This window comes from Elgaria multicarinata, chromosome 3, assembly GCF_023053635.1.
Source record: "Elgaria multicarinata webbii isolate HBS135686 ecotype San Diego chromosome 3, rElgMul1.1.pri, whole genome shotgun sequence".
Classification (NCBI taxonomy): Eukaryota; Metazoa; Chordata; class Lepidosauria; order Squamata; family Anguidae; genus Elgaria; species Elgaria multicarinata.
The window spans coordinates 47,035,466-47,060,705 of NC_086173.1; the positions used below are offsets into that span (position 1 = coordinate 47,035,466).

The 25,240-nt window shown below is 42.9% G+C and overlaps 3 protein-coding genes across 4 annotated transcripts in view; 2 read left to right on the forward strand and 1 right to left on the reverse strand.

Annotated features, from left to right (window-relative positions):
- CCDC40 (coiled-coil domain 40 molecular ruler complex subunit) overlaps positions 1-15,959 on the reverse strand; it is a 36,148-nt gene extending 20,189 nt beyond the window's left edge. Inside the window, exons 1-10 of the mRNA XM_063123428.1 lie at positions 15,863-15,959; positions 14,239-14,305; positions 10,299-10,362; positions 9,442-9,794; positions 6,909-7,059; positions 4,887-5,074; positions 2,943-3,026; positions 2,635-2,854; positions 1,618-1,775; positions 1,250-1,372 (exon numbers count right to left, since the gene is read on the reverse strand). Of these exons, the coding sequence (XP_062979498.1) occupies positions 1,250-1,372; positions 1,618-1,775; positions 2,635-2,854; positions 2,943-3,026; positions 4,887-5,074; positions 6,909-7,059; positions 9,442-9,794; positions 10,299-10,362; positions 14,239-14,305; positions 15,863-15,879 (1,425 nt within the window). The 5' untranslated portion in view covers positions 15,880-15,959. The remainder of the gene's footprint in view (positions 1-1,249; positions 1,373-1,617; positions 1,776-2,634; positions 2,855-2,942; positions 3,027-4,886; positions 5,075-6,908; positions 7,060-9,441; positions 9,795-10,298; positions 10,363-14,238; positions 14,306-15,862) is intronic.
- A 442-nt stretch (positions 15,960-16,401) lies between these two features.
- RMI2 (RecQ mediated genome instability 2) lies at positions 16,402-16,824 on the forward strand. The gene has a single exon (XM_063123198.1). The coding sequence runs from the start codon at positions 16,402-16,404 to the stop codon at positions 16,822-16,824; it is 423 nt and encodes a 140-aa protein (XP_062979268.1).
- A 2,092-nt stretch (positions 16,825-18,916) lies between these two features.
- TBC1D16 (TBC1 domain family member 16) overlaps positions 18,917-25,240 on the forward strand; it is a 60,876-nt gene continuing 54,552 nt past the window's right edge. Inside the window, exon 1 of one of the 2 annotated variants that reach the window (XM_063120131.1) lies at positions 18,917-18,972. The gene's annotated coding sequence lies outside the window, so the exon portion shown is untranslated. Of the gene's footprint in view, positions 18,973-18,998; positions 19,051-25,240 lie in introns of those variants that run through there. The other variant, XM_063120130.1, reaches the window with a different exon arrangement.

Genomic DNA, 25,240 nt, shown 5'->3' on the forward strand with positions numbered 1-25,240 from the left:
TAAATAATATTTTTAAATATGGAATCAGGAAGTCCTTATAAATTTTGTAATATTCTCCTGTATATCCATCAGGACCAGGAGCTTTATGGGATTTAAGATTTTGATTACTTCTTTGATTTCTTCTTCAGTGATTGGTGGCTCTAATGGAGCTTTTTGATCAACTGCCTGGGATTTTAGCTTCTCTCTGATACTTCTCTATATTTTTTTATTTTTGTACAGTTCTTCAAAATAATTAGCAAAGATGTCTCCCATTTCCTTTAAATTATCACCTTCTCCTTTTCTGCACAGCTCAGTACCAGTATTGTGAATTCTAATCTTTAATCCCCTTCTCCTTGGTCCTATTTCTTTTTGCATTTCAGGAGATGTTGAAATGAAAACCTATCTGAATCAAGAGAGTCAGCTATACTGAAAAAGCAGAAATTTGTATGAAAACACTAGGAGGCAGTGCAAAAGTCTATAATCCTAAAGCACAGTGCTGACTGCTGCTATGTGCAGGAGACTAATCAGCAAATTACATGTTACATGCGAACAGTTGGTGGGGAAGTGTTCAGCACCTCTACTCTCCTGCCCTGTTACTCTGCCACTCAAAATCACATCTGCCCAAAACTACTTCTCAATTTTAAAAACAGGCTATCAGGGCTTCCTTATATTTATGAATCGTTTATTACAATTACTTATATGCTGCCAGGATTCAAATCCTATCAAGGTGGCTTACAAGTAACATTATATGCATTGTTTGCCCCCAGGGTATTGTGTGTGTTTGTAAATATATATATTACACACACACACGAACAGACAGACACATACTTCGAACATTTTAATGGAAATGCAGGGTATAAATGCATTAAATACTTTAACAGATAGAGGACCATTCTATTGTCTCATCTAGGCAACTGCTTAAGATGGGGATCACAATCTCTGTTTTGAGGGTTAGCAATATAATCCCATGTATAATCCCTCAGAAGTAAGCCCTACTGAGTTCAATAGGACTGACTCCCAGGTAAGTGTGTATAGGACTGCAGCCTTAATCAACTTTTTATATCTCTCCAAGTCAAAGGCTTGAAACGCATAATATAAAAGATTAATGCGTATCACAGTAAATATTCAAACTAATAAAACGTTTATATTTTAAGACAAGTTAGTTAAGTTTACAAATGCAATGTGCACATATCCTTTTAGGGCAGTGGTCGCAAATCTTCCCTCTCCTGAAAAGATATCGGCCACATGAAGGAATGTTCTCCCCTCTTACCTCGCTGACTTCTTGTCGAGTGATTCTGGTGTCTTCACCCTGGGCCGTGTGCTGAGCTTCGTAGAGAGCAATCTGCTCCTGCAGGTCGTCAACCCTCCTCGTTAAGCGGTCCACATGAAGGTCCTGTGAAAGTAGACAGAGTAGTGAGAGAATAGTACAAATCCACCCCATGCTCTCACCCTGTGCCCTCAGTCGGGATAATCTGAGAATAAGAGAAGCGGCTGTTTTAAACAAGGTTTCCTCCATGTTCTCTATGGACAAGTTGAGACGAAAATCATCACAGTCACCATGGAGTATCTCCATTTCTTCTGCTTTTCTAGCTCTTTGCTAGGTGGGAGGATCACTTACAACTTCAAAAGGTCAGGTACCTGTTTTTGCTTTTCCACCTCTGCACGCATCCTCTCCATTTCAGCCTTCTTCACTGTTCTCTTCATCACAGCAATATCATCGCGGACATCTCGGTCCATGTTCTGCATGTAGAACAGGCGCAAGGAAAGACTTTCCATCTCTGTCTGCATGGAAGAAACTAAGAAAACACAGGAAAAAGAATGTATTTCTCCAAACTGTGCCAAAACCTCCACTAAAAGTATAAAGGACTGGAGAAAGCAACAAGTCATGCAAGCCAAATGAATTTCTCTAAAGTGAAATGGTATCAATCCCTGGATTCCAGCCTGAAAGTAGAAGCTGCCCAGAAGATTGAAATACGCATTCAATAAGTGAAATATCATCACCAAAGATTCAAAAAGGCTGGTGTCCCCCGTGAAGCAACATAGATGAACTTTGGCCAGTTGTTTATTTATTTATTTATTTATTTATTACATTTCTATACCGCCCAATAGCCGGAGCTCTCTGGGCGGTTCACAAAAATTAAAAACATTCAAAGTATAAAACAGCAGTATAAAACCATAAGATAAAATACAATATAAAAGCTCAACCAGATAAAAACAGCAGCAATGCAAAATTTCAAATTTAAAACACCAAGTTAAAACTTATTTATAGACTTGTCTTTCAAATTGTCTCGCTAGCAAAGGATCTGCATTTCTGCCACTGTCGCAACAACCTATTGATATACTCACCACATTTTTATATGCAAATTTCAGTTGTAAAACTCGGCTAGTTTTCTCTGAACCCAAGGGGAAATCTGCTCTTTTTGGCTGCCTCACTGTGGAATTTTAGTGGAAAATTCAGTAGCTGGGGGCGGAGGGAGCTAAAAACACACACGCAGGAGAGCCACATACATGTTGCCCAACCCGTCATGACAGACCATTCAGCCGACATGGCTTCCCTGAATATTTCAACAAAAGTTGCAAAGCTAGCATGCAACCTGTTTAATTGCAGAATGTGAGCAGAATGAGGAACAGCCTAGCTGTAAAGGAGCAGGTCACCTCTTTTGCGTTCCTCCTCAGTGCTCTGGCAAGTCTTCTTGTACGAGCCCCGGAGGTCGTGCAGTTCTTCCTCCAGCTGCCGGCGGGCCATGGCAATCTGAGAATGGCAGTTGTGGTTCTTCTCCAGTTCCATCTGCAGCCGGGCCAACTGCTGCTGGACCCCGTAAAGGAGCACACCAAGTTCCTCCCTCTGCACCTTCCTGTTCTTCGTGCCTGCTGTCTGCAGTCATGAAAGGGAGGAAATAAGCCTGCAGGCTCTGATATGAATAGATGAGAACAGAGGGAAATTCCAAGCAAAGATACTGTACCAGCTCACGAAGCTCGTCGGACAGCTTTCCTATCTGCTTATTGAGGTAGGTCTTCAGAGCAGTTTGGAATCTTTTCATCAAGGGCTACAGAAAGAAGCAAGAGCATTGTTAACACTGTCACGTCACCTGAGTAGGCAACATCTGTCCTGCAACAACTGCTACAATTCTCATGCTGGATACTTTGAGTAAATGAGAAAGGTTTATCAGTATGGAATGTGGGGATAGCTTGCTTACATAACAAAACAAAACCCAGACTGAATTCATGTATAGGGCTGCCAAGGACCACATTCCATGGCCAACACTCCCATCCAACTTGTTGGTTAGGGCAAACTGACAGAAGTACCCTTGGGTCACAAAAGTGCTAAGAGGAACTAAAAGGAAGGAAATGGTATCTAAATAGGCCAGAATGGCTCAACTAGCAGGAAGGAGAGGGAACAATAGAAAGTGGAAGGGGAGGAAGCAGAGGCACAACTGAGATTGGGTCAAGGAAGGAAAGAAAACTGAGGTCATGGTGGGGATCTGGAACTGTAGAAAGCAGATGAGAAAGAGGGAGAGGTCATAGGGAAACAGGACAGTTTGGAGGCTGGTGAATTGAGTGTATTCAAGATGGAACTTGGGTTAGTGGTTAAAGTGTTGGACTGAGACTCGGGAGACCTGGATTCCAGACCCCAGTCAGCCATGAAGCTCACTGGTTGACTTTCGGCCAGTCATTGACTTTCAGCCTAAGCTACATCACAGGGTTGTTATAAGGGTAAAATGGAGATAAGGAGGATCATGTATGCCACCTTCGGCTCCTTGGAGGGAAGGCAGGTTATAAATTTTAACAAATAAATAAATAAAAATAGCAAGTGTGGGAGTGTTAGAAACAAAGGTATATGTTTAATGGAAGATGAGTGTTCCCTACAATATTTAAGCCATAACGAGTTGCAGTGCCTGCAGGTGCCATCCTAAATATTCAAGCCACAATTTGAATCATTCAAACTTTGGGGACTGTGGGTTATGTGACGGTTAAACAACCTTCATGGAAACAATGGCCTGTTTTAGGGTTAGATTTAGGGTTAGGTTTTCCTGCAGGAATCATGGTCTTTTTTGGTTTATGTTTCCTTGCAGAATCCATGGCCTGTTTTACAGTTATGTGGGTCACCAAACCTGCAGTCCCTGAGTTCAGACGACACCACAAGCTGTTGCTTGAATATTCATAATCGTTGCCTGCCCATACCACAAATCACCATGGCTTAAATAAGCCATGGTGAGCTGTTTGAATGTGCAAACTGGCCCAATAACTACAAAAAAAAATAATTCCCATAATTAGGGTGACCATATGAAAAGGAGGACAGGGCTCCTGTATATTTAACAGTTGACTAGAAAAGGTTATTTCAGCAGGGGTCATTTCTATGCATGCAGCACCTGGTGAAATTTCCTCTTCGTCACGACAGTTAAAGCTGCAGGAGCCCTGCCCTCTTTTTTATCTGGTCACTCTAGCTATCCTAGAGCTATCCTAGAATGACCAGATACAAAGGAGGGCAAGGCTCCTGCAGCTTTAACTGTCATGATGAAGAGGGAATTTCACCAGGTGCTGCATGCCTACAAATGACACCTGCTAAAATTCCCTTTTCTAGTCAACTGTTAAATATACAGGAGCCCTGTCCTCCTTTTCATATGGTCACCCTACCATAATTTTCCTCTCGTAGTCCTTCTTGTGAAATAAACCCAGAGCCACAGGCTGTTTTCAGAAGTGATATGCTTCCAATTTGAATAATATGTTGTAAAATAGTCACTTTTTAACATTAAAAACCCTGCCATTGCTTTTAATGAACATATGACAGCCTACCCTCATTAAATTAATTCCATCTTAACATACAGCTAATTGGTAACACAGTTTGCCTTCCAGTTTGTACCCATCGACCAGCACTCCAGCTGTCTCAAGCTCTCGTCTTTCCTTACATGTTCTGGGTCCAACACAACCAGCTGGGTTTCCTCCTCTGCCTCCTCACTGCCAAGCTCCCTTTCAGCAAAATGCAACACGGCTTCATCATTCTGCTCTACTATGCGGTCAAGGCTGCTGATTTGCCGAGACAACGGCTGAAGAACAGAGTCAGTATAGGGAGGGAACATGACTGATCTAGTTGCACCTATTTTTAGAGGAGATATGGATGGCATCAGAGACAGAAAATGCAAGGCAGGTGAGCTTACAGGGGGAAAAAACTTCCCCCAGGGATTTTACTTCCTATAATGGCACAAGATCTCATAACAATTGCATAACAATATCACATAGAATACAATATCTCTCATAATAAAAGAGAAGGGGAAGAAAAAATGCAAATGAGAGCAACGCCTAAGGACATGTCTTCATTCAAGACTTGCCCTTAGTTAGGGTGACCAACTGTCAGGATTTCCCTGGATTTCCCCAGGTTTTTATTCTATCCAGGGTGTCGGGGTGTTTTGTGTGGTTCCTGTATTTTTCTATAATGTCTGGGAATGACACGCTTGGCTGCCATTAGCATGCTGGAGGGAATGACACGCTTTCCAGAGGTGTGTCATTCCTTCCCCCCACTGCTCCAATTGGGGCCTTAAAGGGGAAAGCAGGTGATTCCTGGACATTATAGAAAAGGCATTGATTGGAGTGTGGGGTGGGTGGGAATGACATGTTTTCCCTTCCTCCACAACAACCAGGGTCATTAGTGTGGTGAGGGGAATGACGTGCTTTCTGGAGGCCCAGGAAAGTGCACTTTCCTGCCCCTTCCCCTGGCTGTCCTCTTTTTTGGTTTCCCAAATATGGTCACTCCACCTTAATGGTTATTCTTGCCATACTTTACATTTTAACTACAACATTTGGAGGGAAGAGGAAGGAATCACTTGTGAATCCACATGGTGAGAGGATCCCACTCCCAAGATCTCAAACTGTATTTAAACTTGAAATGCAGAAAGACCACCACTAGCAGTGAGGACTTCTTCTCCCTCTTTGCTGTTAATTTTGATCTTGCTTTTGTATCATATTGTTACATGTTAAATAAGTGTGTACTTGTTAGAGGATCACATAATTTCATTTTAATAATGATTTATGTTATACATTTACTGAATTGGTGACTTTGTTTTATTGGAATGTGTGGGTGTATTTTGTACTGCTTTTCAAATGTAACACTGCATTTCTATAGTTATGTGATGTTTACCATGAGCCACTTTCAACATGGTTCATCATGAAAAAGCAGGATATAAATTAAACTAAGCAACAAAGGAGGGGAATCTCTAAACTAAACCACCCTTCCTCACCTGATGCCACTGGAATGCACATTTTCCACATTCCATTTTTTAACACCATCTTTGTACTATTTTATCTGGCTTTTAATTGTCTTTCTGCCCTTGCTATCCTGTTTAACTATATTGTATTATTGTATATTGATCATTATTTCTAAAACTTTATAAAAACTGCTTTGAGCAGCCTGGCCTGAAAAGTACTGTAAATAAAGTGATCGTGTCCATCAACTAATCTCAGTTATACGAAGTTCCTAGTTATCGAATTTTCCTCCTCCCAGTGTATTGTTATGTAAAAACATCATTGCTGTTAATCCATTTCTATTTTTCAGCTTCCAGATGGAACACTCATAAGGCATTATCTTTCCGTCTCCTTTTTTCGGTTTGTTTAACAGATTTGCCACTAAGGGTTGGGGAGTTGGGAGGTAGAAGTGAAGGGAAAATGCAGAAGGGCTACAAATTGAAGATGAAGGTATCTGAAATGCCCATAAAATTCTGTGAATGAGGCAGGACTTCATAAAAGCCTTCTCTGGAATGCCCAAAGCACATTCAAATAACCAAAGCAGTGCTGAAATAACAACCAGGCAGAAAACTACAGTGGAAAGTTAGCATTGGCATCGAACATATTTAAATGCAACAATTTTCATCACCAGTTAGATTGAAAAACGCATCAGTGGAAATGAAAGTAATCCTCGACAAGACAATGGTTGATACCTGATACTAAAGGGTGCTCTGTCAACAATTCAGATCTCTGGCTGCTGGTTCCGGAAGAAACAGGAGAGATCACTATATCACTGTACCTTCTGGAAGGGATGCTGTCCACTTCAATCCCCTCTGAGAAAACAGCAGAAGGCTTTTCATGAAGAAGGGAAAAAAGTTACTATTAGAATAGGACTGCCAAAAGGGTGTTCATACCAAAGAAGACTGCTGTTATACAATTCTGTTTGAATTCGTCATTGCAAAACGTGAAGGATGGTTACTAGCTGCTACTCAAGGAAACTGGGAAGCAGTTTAAAGAAGTTAACTATGGTGGGAGGCCTCTGGGGCTCTTGTTGAAGATTGTTTAAAAATACGCTCTAAGCTCCAGTGTTTGCAAAGTCAAGAAAGGAAACAGGTTCCTAGTACAGGCTTGTAAATAACTAGTAAAGAAGTGGAGGGACCATAGCTCTGTGGTAGATTGGATGTGAAGCTTTCTGAAGGGCTCCACTTCAATCCCTGACATCTCCAGCTAAAAAGGACCCTGGAGGAGATGATGAGAAAGACCTCCGCCTGAAACCACAACAAGCTGCTGTTAGTCAGAGTAGACAATCCTGGACTAGAGGGACCAGTTGCCTGACCTAATATAAGGCAGTTTCCCATGCTCCCCCTAGAACCAGAAAGAGGGGGAAAGGGTGGGCAACTCCTACAGCAGTGTTCTGTGTCTCCACGTCATAGGATTAATGCAGGTACTCTTGCCATTTCTTCTCTGCCTCCCAGACTTAAAGACAGAAGATGGAGATAGGATGTGCCATTACTATAGCAATGTACTACTGAAACTTATACACGAGTTGTTGGGGAACATGGGTGGAAGGGTGGTATTGCACCATGTCCGGCTTGTGGTTCCCTGGCTGACTGTTGGTTAGCCACTATGTGAACAGATGCTGGACTAGATGGACCCTCGGTCTGATCCAGCAGGGTTCTTCTTACATTCTTAAACATGGACTGGATTTGGACGACCGTAGTGGGGCTGCTCCCTCAACCCTGCCGCATGCGGGACCACCATTTGCATTATTCTGCACTTGGTGGGCGTTGTACCCACCCTACAACCCAGGACATGCAGTAGAAGTTGTAGGGTGGTTTGAGGCTCCCCTCACCATGCCACGCACAGGGTTCAAATGACACGCCAACCTGCACTGCAAATGGCGGTCGCAGGGGCGGGAGGAGCAGCCACGATGGCTTCTTCTCCCATTGTGATCATCCAAATGCACCCATGATCTCCCTTCTAGCATTAAAGTGCCAATAGCTCCTTAAGGCTATAAGGGAGAAGGAGAGTTGAATTTGTAGAATTAATTAGGTCAGGAAGGCTGGTGGCTCCAAAGTCACTGGGGCTGTGAATCCGCTGTGGGTTTCAATCAGAACCAGTCAGAATTCTAAGGGAGCGATCCAAGCTGCTGAAAATAGGTTCAGCACCTTGAACAGCTCCTTTAGAGTTCTGGCTGAGATCCAGAGAAAAGTCACAGCCCCACTGACATTGGAGCCAAAAGCCTCCACTTCATAAGGTTGTTCTGCATTAAACAGGACATTGTAAGGGAGGCTACATGTGTAGCTCTATACTTCATTGCTGGCAGCCATAAACCAAGGTGCCGCTTGTTCTTAAGGAGGAACCACACTTATATATACTTGGTCACAGTTTACTGTACAGGACATATATGATTCCTTGGCTTTAGGTAAGGATTACATCTCTTTAATAAGATCTTATTCAATTATTTATGAATAAATATTGTAATACATAATGCCCAATAGCTCTTTGGGAGGTTTACAACAATTAAAACCATAAAAAACAACGCAAGATACAATATAAAAGCTTAAAATACAGCATAAAATAAAAGTAAAAGCCAAAATAAAACCTGGTAGCAATTCAAATATTTAAAATACAGTAACAGGTTTACAACAACAGAAACTGAAAGACTAAAATGCCTGGGAAAATAAGAAGGTCTTCGCCTGGTGCTGATAAGAGTGCAATGTAGGCACTGGGTGAGCCTTTCTGGGAAGCTCATTCCACAACCGGGGTGCCACAACAGAAAAGGCCCTCCTCTTAGCAGCAACCCACTTCACTACCTTTAGCAGAGTCTCTCAGAGAAGGACTGATATAGATAATTTTAGGCATGTATGGGAGAAGATGATCCTTCAGGTTTAATCTATTTTAGCGGGGCATATAGGATTCCTTAAGAGTGCAATCCTATGCAGCTTTAGATAGAAATAAATCCTACAAGGGGATGCTGGGAGTCGTAGGGCTTATTTCTGTCTAAACATGCAAAAGATTGGGCCCTAAGGGATTGTTTCCCTCTTTAGCAATATCTTCAATATGTAGACCAAATTGATTTGTGACCATGTATGTATAAGTTTGGTTCATTTTATACCCATTATGCTATGCATTTTTATGGTACTATTATTAGAGAAGACTGAAACTATGATTTAGCATTACGTCCAAACCGGCCAATGGGTAGCCGGGAATGAGCTCCAATGGAGCCCATTCAGTGTTGCTCACCTGCATAAAGGAGGACATGCTCAGCTCAGCAATGCCTTGCTCTGTTGCGCTGGGTGCAGATATCTTTGCTGAGAGGCTCTCTTCCAAGACTCCTGTAGGAGCACCTCCTGCCCCTTCCTGCACGGCCACCATAAGAGCCTGTTTTGCCTCTTCCTCTGTGGCCTCTCCAGGAGCCCTTTCTGCTCCTTCCACCATGGCTGCTGTAGGACCCTGCCCTGCTCCTTCCTCCACAGCTCCTGCAGGAGCCCCTCCTTCTCCTTCCTCCGTGGCCCTGGTAGGTGTCCCTTCCGCCCTTTCCTCCATGGCTGCTGTAGGAGCCCCTCCTGCCCCTTCCTCCATGGCATTACTGTCTTCTGGCTGCAGGAAGCAGAATAAATCAAAATCTGAACACTAGAAAGGAATATTAAGATAGTCCACGTTTCATCCTGCAGGAAGCATAAAACTGTGCCCCAGTTCAGGTAAATATTAATGATTAAAAGACACGCTTAACTTAAATTGCATTTGTCTTTTTGGCTTGAGTGTAGCATTTTGGGAATTCAAAGTTCAAGAGTCAAAAATATTCGTGAATGTCGTATTTCTTTCTGCTGACATATCTGACCTTGGATAAAGGCTTTGCGTTACCTGCCTTCATTGAATTGTGCCCCATTTGAGAAAATCGGAGTTGTATGGGGAAGGTGGGGGGAAGTACTGTGTTCAGAGGCAGCAGAGTATTGATGGTGCTTGAAAGGAATCAAAGCAACTTGTCTACTGAATTCTACAAACAGGAAGGCATTGTATTGTCCTTAAACTACTATTAAGACAATTATCTGCAAATGATCTGCAGAAGGGTTGTTTCCCTACTGACATATCATAAATACTTAACTCTGCAACTGTTGCTGTGGCCACTCCATCATCTTGATTTGTGTCATTTGTATCTTTCAGCTGCTCAGTTTATTCAATAATATAAACAAAAGAAGAAGAAGAAGAAGAAATATTATACATGGAAGAAAATAGCATTCTGAGTGAGTAGCCATAATCCAATCTCTCCTTAAAGCCCTACTGCACTTTATCAATGCCAACATTCTCACCATTTACAGTACAATATATGAAAATACCCCTATTTGACTATTGTGATATTGCAATTATTGCTGAAAAGATAAACATTCAAAACCAATAAAAACCTGTTAATTAAAAAAGCAGTTTCAGGATGTAACACTGCAATCTTAAATGGGATTGGTGAGCAGTGAAGTGGCAGATCTGCCGCCTCATTCCACACTCTACCGGGCCAGGGCTGAAAGTATGTCCTTGTCAGTATTCCTGGGCTTTTCAGCCCTGCAGATCATTTTGTATTTAATCTCCCTGCCCCCATCCCATTGGAAGCTCTGTCAGGTCCAGGCTGGCATAGCTGAGGAGCTCAATCTGAGCACCTCTACTATGTTCAACCTCACTCTGCCTTGTTTTGAAGCCACACATTTGCTATCACCAGTGGAGCTTTCTGTAGGTAGAACTGGGCTGCTGGTGCAAAAAGACACCTTCCCCCACACTACACTGGAGCTCCTACAGCGTCATCACACAGGGGAAAATCGTGTTACCTTACCATCGCTTCTCCACCCCCGCTTCTGTCACACATTATTTCCTCTCTTCCTGGACAGGAAAGAGGAAGTAAGCAAAGACCATGTGGTCCATTCAGGAACTGTTTTGATCATGCCACTTTCCTGCACACAGCAGGAGATTGTGGCACATTCCGTTAAAAAAAAAAGCTGATTTTTTTAGGGTCTATTTTGTGACAGGAAAGCGAGCAGGAGGTGCAGGAGGCACATGGAAAGCAGACGACATCATCTAAAAGACGTGCATACATCCATAAGTGGGCAGTAGAAGCATGCGATAAAACACTCATCTGATGAATCTCCTATTCATCAATGGGAGGGTGTCTCTCTCACATCCTAAACATCCCCCAGCCAGTCAACTGGGGTTTAGGATTGATCTACCTGAGAGGGAAAGAAAATTCCATACCTACATGACAGAACTACAAGCTCATGGCAAAACATAAAACAAGTATGGCAATGAAAAGCATATCCTTTCCTCTAGACTACATAAGCTACTGTTGCAACGTGAATGTGAAATGGAGCAAGTAAATATTTTAGGGTATATTGGGCTCAAGGTATTGGTGACCACATTCTCGAGCTAGTTTGAGTATATTTATGCGAAACAGATTATGTCTTTTGAAAAAACAGTTGCTTAATGATAGTAGGTGGTACATAATTGTGATCAAGACACATAAAATCAATAACACTTAAAGCAGTTCTATTGGAAATGCCAACTTAGGTCAGGAGATCCATTCCACTTGCTAAGTAATATTGAAGGAAAAGACCTTAATGGAAAATATTCCACATTATTCTAGTAGATTGCATCCATTACTTTTTCTCCTAACATACCCAGGAGATAATACAAAACCAGCATAATGAATTAGCTAATTACATGAGAGCGGCTGTTAAGAGTTCTACATGCTAAATATTAAGAGAAGGTTAACAGCACAATTGTATGCATGTCTACTCAGAAGTCAGTGTCACTGAATTCAGTGAGATTTACTTCCAGGTAGGTGTACACAGGAATGCAACTTAAGTCACCAAATCTAAATGAGTGGGTGTAAAAAATGAGGGGCTTTGCTGCAATGGCAGAATAAACAGAGTTGGGGCTGTTTTATGCTTAACTAGTATCTACTTACTAATTTTTATAATACAAATCTTTTATTTCCAAATCTGCAATTAGGTTTAAATAGGCCACTCTATCTTAGTCTCATGATTGCCTTAATATGATAAAATATCACCATATTATTATATAAAATATTATATCTTATCTTTTGGCCCCAAAGCCACTGTGGGGCTGGTCAGCCATTGCTGCAAACCTTCTGCTGGAGCTGGGAAGTACCTGGCTTGAGCCGAGGGGCTTCATAGAGACAGCTCCAGGGACAACAAGCACAAGCGCAGGAGTTTTACTTGGGCCGGGGCTTCTGAGTGAGCAGAAGGAGTGCAGAGATGGTAGCAGCTCTCCCTGGAATTGAGTCAGCGGAGTCAAAGCTGGAGGAAACATGCCACAATTCCAAATTTACATGCGAGTAATATGGATCAACCACATTATTGAATGAGCGGAAGATGAGTGGTTCACACATTTTATAGAGGAAACAAGCTCATCTTATTCCTCCAAACAAGAGTAATAAATGGAGATTGAGGTAAACAGCATGTAGGCAGGTATTATTTGGAGATGAGTGATTAATGTTTCTTTTTTCAACCCAGAAAGAGAAATGTGAGAAATGTGTGCATGATATCTCCCTTTCCTACTAACCAGCCTTTATGTTTTGAGAGATGGGGGCCATCCATTACTTTTTGTCGCAGAAAGTACGACACCTACCAGTGACTCATTTATTCACTACCTAGTCTCCATTTTGAGACTGAGTCTAAGGCCTTAGCTAGACCTAAGGTTTATCCCGGGGTTGTCCCTGCCTGCTCCCGGGATATCCTGTGTGTCATTTACATGAACAGGGATGATCCCGGGATAAACCGTAGGTCTAACTAAGGCCTAAGTTGCAGACCTCATGGCCACAACATCTGGCCCGATTTTTGAACTTTTCCTTCACCCTCATGCTTTTCACCACCTACTCTTAAGAGTTCTGAATAATGTGATTGCTTGCACTACCTTTTGTGGCAATTTGCACTCTTGTAACTTGGATGTGAATACTTCAGATGACTAACTTTGGCATAGAGTAGCATTAACCTTAATGCATTCTATTAACCATTTTGTGGTTAAGCGGCATGGTTTAGCGTGTTGTCTGAACGGGCCCATGACCTGATAAATTATTCTGAAATGGCAGAGCCAGGTATGTTTGGAACCTAGGGGTTCACTGTATGTTTCAATGGCCTTTCCCAACCTGGCACCCACCAGATATTTGGGACTACAACTCCTGTCATCACTGACCGTTGACTAGCTGGGAGTTGTAGTCCAAAACATCTGGAAGGTAAGAGGTTGAGGAAGGCTGTCCTAAAATTGTTTCCTGATGAGTTTAATTGGCAGCAAACCCTCCTTCCAGATTGAGCCACAAACATTTTGGAGGATCCCTCCCCAACCCCAGGGAGAACAGAGGGGTAGGTGCATAACAAGCAGCCCTCCTATTATTATTATTATTATTATTAGTAGTAGTAGTAGTATCCTGCCTTTTGCCCAATACTGGGCCTCAAGGCAGCCTTACAAAGTTTAAAACATACATTGTAAAACCTAGGAAAAGAAATGTACCAAAAATAAATTAAATAAATTAAAACATAAATGTTTAAAATACACGACAAATTATAAGTCATTAACATAGATGGAGGACCAGATTATTCTCCAAAGGGCTGCTGGAACAAACAAGATTTAGCCTGCTTCCAAAAGCCCATCAAGGAGGGAGCCAGTCTAGCTTCCCCGGGAAGAGAGTTCCAAAGCACTGGAGCAGCCACCGAGAAGGCCCTCTCCCATGTTCCCACCAAGTGCGCCTGTGAAGATGGTGGGACTGAAAGAAGGGCTTCTCCAGAAGATCTCAAAGCACGGGCAGGTTCATAAGGGAGAATACGTTCTTTCAAATAACCTGGACCCGAGCCATATAGGGCGTTATAGGTCATAATCAGCACTTTGAATTGTGCCTGGAAACAGAGTATTCTTCAAATCACGACAACCACATACTGTGCTAGTAAATTTCTCAGTTCAGATATGTGCAGTAAGTTCAAACTTATCAATTTCTATTTAATTTAATTCTCTGTCACATTAAAATCCTTGCATTTACACTGTTACCTCTTCATCTTTTGTAAGCAGCTCTTTATTCTCATCTTCTGCAATCTGTCCATGCTCTGATTCAGCACTTAAAATTTGAAATAAAGAAAACGATCTTATTTTAACACCATTACTAGCATATGTTTAGGTTTTGGTATGTGTGTATGTTTCCATATAAATAAATAATTATTAATATTTCAGCAAAATCAATGTAGTATCAGAGCGCTACAGATTTATTTATACTGAAGTCTAAGCGCCCCAAAGAGACAAGAGGTGAATGAATAATCCAACTTACACAAATGACAAACCTAATGATGACTTTAACAGAGAGTTTCTCCCACAAATATGAAGCTTAGATGGCTGGAACAGCTGACAAGTTGAGAGGAAGGACTGATTGACTAATGCATATGCTCTGAATGAGTTTAAATGGGAGTTGAAGTGTGGAGATTCTGGCGCTGGATCCAGAGATGTGGGTGGATGAATGCGGGGCTGGGAATTGAATGTGGGACACCTGGATGATAAGGTGATGGAACAATATAAGGATGGCAACTACCTGAGACTTGAAAAGAGGGATACATATACAATGCAGCTGACTGGGAGGAGGTTATGAGGAAAGGGTTTAAATGCTTCCATAGGCAGGGATAATAACGGGCAGGAAACCATGGAAAGGAAACATAAAAATATAGCATGAGATGAAGTGAAGGGATGCACAGAACTGGTGGAAATAACAAAGGAGGCATCTAGGTTTGTATGGGGGTTGAGGGGGGGAAGGAGAAGCTTAGTCCTTATTGAGTCAAGTATGAGACTGAAGGAAAAGCTGCACAAATTAATACTTGACACAGATACAAGGAAGCTCATCACCTGGAGTGAAGGCATAGGAGAGGAGTATTGTGCAAGGTCACCAGATGCATATTTACTCAGAAGTAAGTTCAATGGGACTTACACTCAAGTAAGGTTGTATAGCTTTAGAAAAAGGAGAGGAAAGATTTGGGAGATCCTAAGGGCTAGTGATATGGGACAGAGGAGAAAAGTGGAGGGCAGCAGGTTTGGTGGTGTCTTAGTAAAATGCCTTATGGTGGAGGAATGGGATGGGGTGTTTCTCTACAAAGAAATGGGGAATGGAGAGAAATGGAGGATTGTTATTATATTTATTTGTATCCCACCTTTTGCCCAATACTGGGCCTCAGTACAAGGATTGGACTAGTATTCAGCGGTGAATGAGGTCATGCAATTGTAGGAGCTCTGTTCTTTGGAACTTATTTTTTTCACTGCTTCCTACCAACAGAGTGAATATAGATTCCCCTAAATTCCAAGCTTCCTATACATAACAAGCTATGTTAGCAGCAATGTGTTAGTGTCTAGATCGCTACAAAGAAGAGTTGCATTTGAAAAATGTTGCTTAAAACACAGCAATAGGATAATGATGCCAGGTTTCCCCCTACATTGTATAATCTACAACCATGAGGTCTAGAAACTCCATTATTATAAAATGGCAGCTGTATTTCTTCAAGCAACAAGTTACATTATTTAGTAATGCTATACTCCGACTAGAAATTATATTATTTCCTTTTATTTAAGCAGCCATGGGGGAGGACAGAATCCCCCCAACCTAAATTAGTCCTAATCCTACTCCTTTATCGCTCACCCGCTGCTTGGATCCATCCTCTCTTCCGTTGCTAGGCGACGCTATCAACATCCAGCAGTCTTTCTTCCTTTTCTTTTCTCGCTCTGCCCCGCCCCAGCTTCGTTTCGGATGATACCAATTGCTGAGGGGGGAAATGAATATCTGGACCGAACCATGTCTTGGAAAATAGACGAAGAAGCTGTGGAGTTTAGGCATTCGGTGGCAAAGACATAGAGATAGGAAAAATAGAGTGACATACATTCTGAACAAACGTTTAAAAAATTGAACGCAATAATTGGCTGTGATTTTCTATGGTGTTCTAAGATTTAGAATTTGTAAGGTGAAAGTCAAGATATACTGCAGTGAAAGGCAGAGCGGAATACTAGCTCAGTGACTCCAAAAAAGAATATGTCTCTATACTTTTTATCTCTGTGGTCAAGTGACAAATTTCCCCTCCCCAACTCTCGCGATATTACTCCGAAGCTGGCAATGACCGAAGGGCTTCCAAGACCCGTGATCCTTTGCGCCAGGTGAAAACTGGCGGGGAAACGGGCAGTGCCATGTCGGAGGAATCTCGTTTTTTACAGTCGCCGCCGGTGAAGATCCTGGCTGCGCAGCTGAGGCGGTGCCGTCGGGCCTCTGGCGGTCCGTGGCTGTTGGACCGGGAGGAGTACGGACGCCCCGCGTTAGCGGTTCCCCTGGTGTGGATGCAGGGCACGGTGGTGACCGTGGAGCAGGATGGCTCCACTGTGCGGCTGCGGGACGAAAGCGGCTCTTTCGTGGCTCAGGGCGCCGACAAGGTCCCCAAGGGGCGGCCTTGCCTCAGCGCTGGGAAGTACGTGATGGTGATGGGCCTGGTGGAGTCATGCAGCCCAGATCCTACCCTTCGAGCCGTGAAGATGACAGATCTTTCGGACAATCCCCTGCACAAGAGCATGTGGGGGTTGGAAGTGGAAGATTTGCACAGAAACATTATTTTGTGATGGAGGTCTCTGCGTGTACTCGCTTTCCAAAGAAAATGAGGAGTCGAAGAACCTTTCCATTTTGTCACCAGTAAAACTTACCTTCTTGGTTCTCTTAATGCAGGTGCTGTGACAGAACAAGAAGATGGCATTTTCTTTAAGACACCGATCATTTCCAAATGAGTTAACTTTGGATGAAATGATACCAATTATACAATGAAGGATTGTCAAAACGTTATCCCATAGCAAAAATGTGTGCTTTCTTCAGCCTGATTTTTCTCTGTTTTATAAGGAACTTATCTAAAGCTGAGCTGCAGATTTTACTACCTGTTTTTGGACATCTGACTTTAGCTATAGCTACTCAATAAATACATGAAGCCCATGCTGCTTTAAAATGTTGTTCTTTTTTAAGGAGAGATTTGGATCAGCAAGACAAAATTAATTTCACTGATCATGGGTTACCATAATGTGAAAAGCTATATTTAATGCAATATTTAAAATTCCAATTCAAGCTGCGTTCCTGGACAACTAAATACTCATGGTTTGAAGCTTGCTTCAGGGAAACAATTGCAAGATGGAGCAAGGTTTTAATAAAACTTCAGCCTATTATAAACTTGGGTATCTGTTTAGTGTGTGCTAATGGTAGACAATGAGGTTCATAATGCTCATGTTTCATGGAATCCAGTGCTTCATGGCTTATGTATTATTAAGTACCTGTTGTGGGAGCTTGCATTACCTTCCAACGTGTGGCTATTTCTGGGGCATGAAGGTAGCTAATATCAAATAATTTACAAGCTGTTACTGACTTCCATGAGGTACTTTATAATAATCACAATAGGAAAGTAGGGTGGCCTCCCATGTATGCTGATCTTTTCATGGAGTACTGGGTGCTTCAGCATTACACAAGAAATAAGTGTTTCTTGTTTGGCCAGGTATTGGATAACCTTTGCTAGATCTAGTTATGTAGATCTGATGTGACATATAAAAGATTATTTTGAGACTGAGGCTTCTCTTTGGCTTCTAAGGTTCAAATAGTAGACAATATAAACTTGGTTGATAGTGTCTAGTCATGGTCAGATGATACGGCTCATATTTCTGCAGGTATTCGAATTTCTTAGGTAGAAATGTTTCACATGCATAAACCTAAATAACGCCCTAGACTCACAGCACAATCGTATTCAAGTCTACTCTGGAGTATGTTTGATTGCGTTCAAAGGGATTTACTCTCCAGTAAGGGTTTAAATAGGATGAGAGACCAAATAATTACTTTTGGAATAATTCATAAAATGTTATCTAGCTAGGATTGAAATGAATGCCATTCATAATTTCTGGGCATTGCAGCCACACTTTAGTTCAAATACATGCTTGTAGAACCATTTTCTTTACAGCAAGCTTTAGCTAAAGCAAGCCACTGAACAATATCATTTTCTTTTTTGTTTGATGCTATTGCTCAAACCAGGAGAACAGTGTACCCAGGCAAGGCAACTCATTCAGAAGGTTTACGAAAGTCTTCACGTTAAAAAATCTTTTATGTTGCGTAACTTAAGAAATATACTGAAAAATCCAATTTGTCCGTTTGAGTAGCTGGTGGCACTTCTTACCCAATTATTGTTTTTTTTTTCAGCTAAATTCCGTTTAGTCACACTGTAGCCCAATATTTGCAGCTTAAAACTGGCTGGCTAGACGGGCAAAAGCTGGGTTCCAGTAGTAGAACTTTTGTGAACCGCCCAGAGAGCTCCGGCTATTGGGCAGTATAGAATTGTAATAAATAAATAAAAATAAATAAATAGAAGGAAGCCACTTTAGCAGTGCAATTTCGTCACCTGTGCATTCTTAAAGGAGCTGCCTGGGCAGCTGGGGCGTGGGGAAATTTTTTCTGTTATTGTGCAGCAAAACCACGACGCGAACCTAGCGCCTGGTGGAACACGGATGTAAGGCACGGATCCATACGATGCCCTTCGGCGGGAGTGAGAGTATTTCTGACTTTCGCGTCCTCCCTCGCTCCACCCCCAAATCCTGAGCGGATCCGGGAGGAGAGGAGTATGGGCTGGATTAGGCAGATAGCGTGGGTGTGGCTACGGGTGATCGCGCCCACTTTCCCCGCAGATCCTCCTCCTCTCGCGCGGCGCGGCTCTAGGAGGAGGCAGTGGGGTCGGCGGTGGCCTCTGGGTGAGAACTTGCCCTGCTGGGCATTGGGGGGCGTGGGTGAGGCTGCTCTCGCGGTCTTTGCCCGAGGTGTATGTTCAGGTACATCAGTCTATCGTGCAGAAAAGGATAGTAAAGGGATGGAGGGTTGTAGTCGGTAGGGAGTAGGTTGGATCTTGGGGTGGGGTCTTCATTGAGGCCCTGTGGCGGGTGAGGGGGTCTTTCTTGCCGCGGGGTGCATAGTACGTGTGGCTGCGCTGCAGAAGACGAGGTTGCAGTTCGTTCCCTTTATTTAGGGGGCTCCATCTCGTTGTAGGTTACCTGCTCAGGGTGTGTTCGGCATTGCTGTAGATAGCGACATGGTGTTGGGGGCTCTTGCACTCCAGGTCTTTAAGCTGGTCCTGGCAGTATTTGGAGTCGTGCGTGCAGGGAGGTAAATTGTGGCACCAATAAGAATAAGTGAAGGAGGGGAGAGCAGGTTGGAAAGTCATTATGAACAGAAGGAAGCCTGGTGTCGTGGGAGAGCAGGGATTGGCCATCGCGTATTTGAAAGCTGCAGTCCCCAGTGATCTTGGCAACATAGATGTAGTCTGGAGAGGAAAACGGGGAGTATATATGTCACTCCTCTAGGTGGTGAATGCTGGGAGCAGTGCTTTCTCTTGGGTCGTTCTCCTTCGGTACCCCATTATCTGTTCTATGGTTCTGGTGACTTCTGTGCAGAGTGTTAAAACACATCCTTGCCTGCCAGAGTGCTTTAAGAAATATTCTCTCCCTTCAATTGAACTAGATTTTCCCGGCTTAGCATATAGTATTCTTCTCTCATTAACAAAACACTTAGAAATAATCCCACTTGGCTGGGAAAGGCTGAAGAATGACACACAGTACAAGGGTGTTTTGTTACCGAAAAGCTGTGAGTTAGACATGATTCTCTCCCCCCCCCCCTACTCCACCCCTGGAACATAGTGGTGAAATTGGAACCTTCACTCCCCATTACATTGGCAAGATGTAGGAGGAATTGGTTTCTAAAAAGGCATATAAGCACTGAGGTTAAGATCCTGCTAGTTTTGTTAGATCATTCTGTTTTTTTGAATTCTGCTTATTTTAAAAGCTTCTTTTAATTGTTGAGTCAGTATGGGAGAAATGTGATGATTGGGGGGAAAATGAGCCTGGCAGTGCAATAAGAGCCTATTTTTCCTGTGCAGAGTTGGGCGTGGCTAAACCCATTAATCCTATGCATACTTAACTCAGAATATGAGCAGTTTGCTCACTTTTTAATTTATAGAGATGCTGCAAGCAGTGAAGAGTCTTTCCTCTCCCCCACTCCACCTGAATACAATGAATAATTCATATTAGCTCTGGAAGCCATAAAGTATGGATCTCATAACATATGGGGTCAGTGCTTTGAACTCCTACCGATGTGCAGTTAAGCCCCTGGGCTCAGAAAGTAATATGCTACAAGCATAATAAATATGTAATCTGTTATTTCTACCTGTTATTTCAAATACATAATACTTTGTTTTGTTATTTATCTTCTGCATATCATTTTTTTGTCCTAACTGTCTCAGTTTAAATGGCAAAGTAACTGAGGCATTTGAGCGCATTGTTCTGGACACTGCTGATCTAGTTGCAATGATGTGTGTCGAATGGGCAAATGGTATTTCGTCCACATGCATATTCTCTTGAAAGGCAATTCCCTTTGGGTAAGTATGTCCATAAGGAACATACATGTATACTGTACATATATTTCATAGCATGTCTCAGTAGAAACTTAGCACTTTGGAATCAAAATGGGTCCACTTGCAGAGTTATCCATATTCTTAAAGTAATGACTTCTATAGAAGCTATTACTTCAGGAAGTCTTAAGGCACATTGATACAGAGGGGCAGCAATACTTTTAGTTGATGGCAGGAAAGGGTTTGAAGGACTGACTACCTCTTCCTGATATTAAGACCTGCAGACGAGTGGTCCCGGGCCAACTCTTGGAAAGTTGTTTGAAAGGGGTGATATGTTTCTAGAGTTGCAGAAAAGGAAGCTAGGCTTTGGCAAAGTTCTCAAAGGCTTTAAAAAACTAGTATGGCAAGTTTGAGCTGAAAGTAATGCTATATGAAGTTGGGTGGATAGAATCACTATGGCTCATATGTTAAAGGAAAAGGATAAGCACCAACATCCTTTTGGGTGATGGCAAAAAAGAGGAGTTTCAGCAAGGAAAGGTGCAAAATTGGAAGAGGACTTCAGCTGAAGTATAACCATAGCTTCATGTTTGAGAATAATGGGGCTGTTGCATAATATGTGGCTTTGGACACACTAGAGAGCAGGTTGGTGCTGTGCAGAGGAGCTTGGTCCCAGGATTGCACCTCTAAATGGCAGGCCTGGGCTGAGGCTGTAGCGTTGATTAGTGTTTGAGGTACAAGTTAAGGAAACTTGCATCAGTTTGCACACAGGTCAGTGTTTGGGAGATCAAAGCTGGATTAGTGGTTAGACAAGTGAAGACTTGTAGCATTGAGATAAAGAAGTGGTGTTACACATTCTGGCAAGCCACTTTTAAGTAGAGGATGAGGTCAGTGGTATCAAGAGATTGGGAGTGAAGGTCAGACACTGGGGAAAATGTGCGGGTGAGCTCAGGTGAGCTGCAGTTATAGGGCAGGAGACAGGCAGAAACTGCAACACACATTAACTCACTCACAGGGAGCCAGGATAGCTTACCCAGTGCCAGTTGTAGGACAGATGGGAGGAAGCTTTCTCTTACTACTTCTTGACAGATGAAGAAAAGGATTCGGTGTGTTCTGGAGATCTGGGAAAGCAGAATGACCAGGCAGAAGGGAGTAAGCCATTAGGAAATATTATGGAGGGATCACAGGAACCAGAATAGAGAGTTAACCAGGTGCAGTCTTCCCTGACCTGGGGCCTGAGCTACAACCCTCACCATCCCTCCCCCATGGAAAAGGGCCATATTGTGCTGGGGATGGTGGGAGTTGTAGTCCCACACATCTGGAGGGCACCAGGTTGAGGAAGGCTGACCTAGTGCTTGGATCTGAATTGAAGAAAAAATCTGGCAGTAATAGGTAGCCAGAGTCAACCGAAGCCAATGAGCGTAGCACAGTGGGTGGGTAGGGGCTCGGTTGAAGGCTTCAAACAAGTTATTGAGCCATTTGTCTTCAAGCTGAGAATATGGTAGCCAGGAAGACTGTTCCCAGCATGAAGGTTGCAAGACTGCTGGGTCCTAACTGTTTCGTGCTATGTAGAACCAATCATGGAAGCTTACTTAAAATGGAACTTCAATTTATATCTCTAGATGCTCTGCAAATGTAAGCATGTGAACTTTGCGGAACTGACTATTCTACAGTAGTCGTTTTAAACATTTGTTTCTTCAAGAAACCAATTCCAAATCAATATTTCAGCTGAGGAACTTTTGTGCATCTGCCAGAGAGAGATCTGCTGTGTTTATTGGGCAGAACGTTAGAGCACACACAGTTTGTGCTAGGTGGTTGGTTGGTGGCGGCTAGCTAGATTTGTTGGGCCTTGCCAGTGGACTGAGTGGGTGCTTTGGAATGTGCTCCCAGCTTCTTTATAGCTGCACACTGTAGGGAAAGGCTGGTAATAATGGATAAGCTGCCTTTTAGGGAAGCTTGGTGAATTGCTGATAAGCTTCCAAGTAGCCTCCGGATTCCCTGGAACACTGGAAAACACTGTGCAACGGGATGTCAAGTGGTGTCGTGGCATTGTGTGAGCTGGATAACAAGAGCTGAGTTGGGGAGAAGTGCAGTGTTGATCCTCTTGTGTAAGAGGTTTGCCTTAAGAGGAAGTTTGCTTAGCAAAGCAAAAGTTGATGAATTCTTTCCTTAAGACATGATTGAATAGGCTTCAGTAAAGTCATCTTGTAACAACTTGCTCATTTCCTTGAGTCAATTTTTTTTGGGGGGGACACAAGGTTTTTCTTTTTTGGGAACAAGGTTTGTAAGATGCCTCTTAACTGCAAAGTGGTCATGCTGTGGGCCTTTCCTGTCTGAGTGGTTGCTCCTGAAGATGTATTCCTGAGACATGGAACCCCTTTTGGGAGCATCGGAGCACGTGGGCGTCCTTGGTCAAACATTCTGGCACTAAGTTCTGGACCACCGTTATCTGGCTCTTGATGCAGGGCTTTGTGAAAACTTCCAAAGGAGTCGTGAATGTCTGTTACACAAAGTCATCTTTAGTTAAAATTGTTTTATCTGTTCAGGCTTGGGGAAATAATAATCTGTTCTATCTTCTGTGATTTTATTAGAGGGTTACATCTCAGCTGAAAGTTCTGTTTAGTATTTTGGGTATTTGCTGCTTTACGTTATGTGGGTTTTATGCTTTGAGATGTCTAGAAGACCTTCTGGCGGAAAGGCAAGTTATGATTGTGTTAAATAAAGTAAATAAAGAGGATGTATGCTTTAAGTTAGGTTTTAAGTTCTTCATTTTTAGCACATCGTCTTAAAGCAAGCATTGGCTGCTTTCATTGCAGTGGCACCAGAACTGAAAGTTCTTGTCTAGAACTCGCCAAATCCCACTTCCCTGCTGCAGCTGGCAGTGAAACCCGGGCATTCTGCCTCCTGCTGTACCCTTATTTTGATACCGTGCCATTCTTCACTGAATTTGCCGTGTAGTAAAACACAATCAGATACAATTCTCCCTTCAGAATATCCATTTATCTTCCGTTATGACACCTGAGACCTCTATTGTATAACTTTATTGGTGTAGTCTAGCCCATTTAGACTCAATGAGGAAAATATGATGTAATTTTGGTTTGATCTGCCATCCATTGTTTATTCTCTCTGCCTTAGTGCTTTGTCTTCATAGCCTTTTGTTATCTTTGTCCCTAATATATTTAATTCTCATGCTTTAAAAAAAAAACCCCACACATGTACATTTGTTCATAGGGGAGAATTTGTGCATATCTGAAGTGTATTTGCCCCCCACCCTATTTGTGATTTGCCCCTGTTTAGTTTATATTTTGTGTCAATCTTCAGCCCCTTTCCATAAGGACCTAGCTGCCTTGCATGCCTTTAAAACATTCCTGGATCCTTGTACCTATGCCAAGTCTTCAATAAGAAATCCAAGCTTTCAGCCAAACCATTACCAAAAGTCATTCCTCTTCAGTTCTCCCTGATAAAGAAAAAATGTTCAGTTAGAGCAAGCGTGAGTCGGTTGCAGGAAACCTGACAACAGGATCTTGCCCTCTGGCCATTTGTTCGGAAGGGAAGGGCCTTAAAGAAAGAGGCCAACTCTTTGTGCTGTCTAAGGCACTTCAGTGCTGATGAGAACGCCAAGGGATTTGCCAGCTGCTGTCTGCCTCTTGGGTTCTATGCTGACGGAGCAGCCTTGGGCATTGTCCATGAGGACAGCCAATCGCTGAACGGAACGCCTGCCTGGCTGCAGTACAGGTGTTCAGTGACGGCAGCAGCTGGTGTGTGGGAGGAAATAAATAGGGTGTAGGGTGTGAGCAATCTTTTTTTAAAAGGCATTTGGATTTATTTATTTTTTAATCAAGCATGATTACACTGTGACGTGTTGGAAGGAGCAGGGAAGGCTGATGCTCAGCCAGCTTGGGTTACCATGGGATGCTAGCTGCTTCCATGCTGGAGGAGTTGGGCTCCAAGCCTGGGATTTTAGCAGTACATGATTTAGAGCATGAATTTGATGATATGCCCTCAGAATGCCACAGCTGTAGGCATCCCTCACTGTGGAGACTCCAGTCTTTGACAAATACTTACGGCCATGTTTAAGAACATAAGAAGAGTCAGGCTGGACCAAACCAAGGGTCCGTCTAGTTCAGTATTCTTTTCACATAGTGGCCAACCAGCTGCCTGCGAAATTTCAGTAGTAGAGCACCAGCTTTTCATGAAGAAGGTCCGCAGTTCAATCCCCCACATCTGCAGATCAGGCTGGAAAAGCTTCTGCCTGAATCCCTGGAGAGTCACTGCCAGTCCGTGCCAACAATATTGGGCTGAATGGAGTTGGTGGACTAATGGTCTGATTCAATATAAGGACATGAGTGCAATCACATCCTCCCGCTCCTCAGCAACAGGCATAATGCTTCTGAAACCAGAGGGACCATATAGTCATCAGGACTAGTAGCCATGGACAGGATTATCCCCCATCAATATGCTTTGGGGAGTATATTCTGTGGGCTATTGCAGTCCTAATCTGGACTCAAGTCTGTGATATATGGCTGCTTGACATGATTACCTGGTGCAGTGTGTTTGCTTCCAATCTCTTCTGGTAAAGCTTCCACCCACATGGTCCAGGCTTACTGCATGTTTTCATTGCT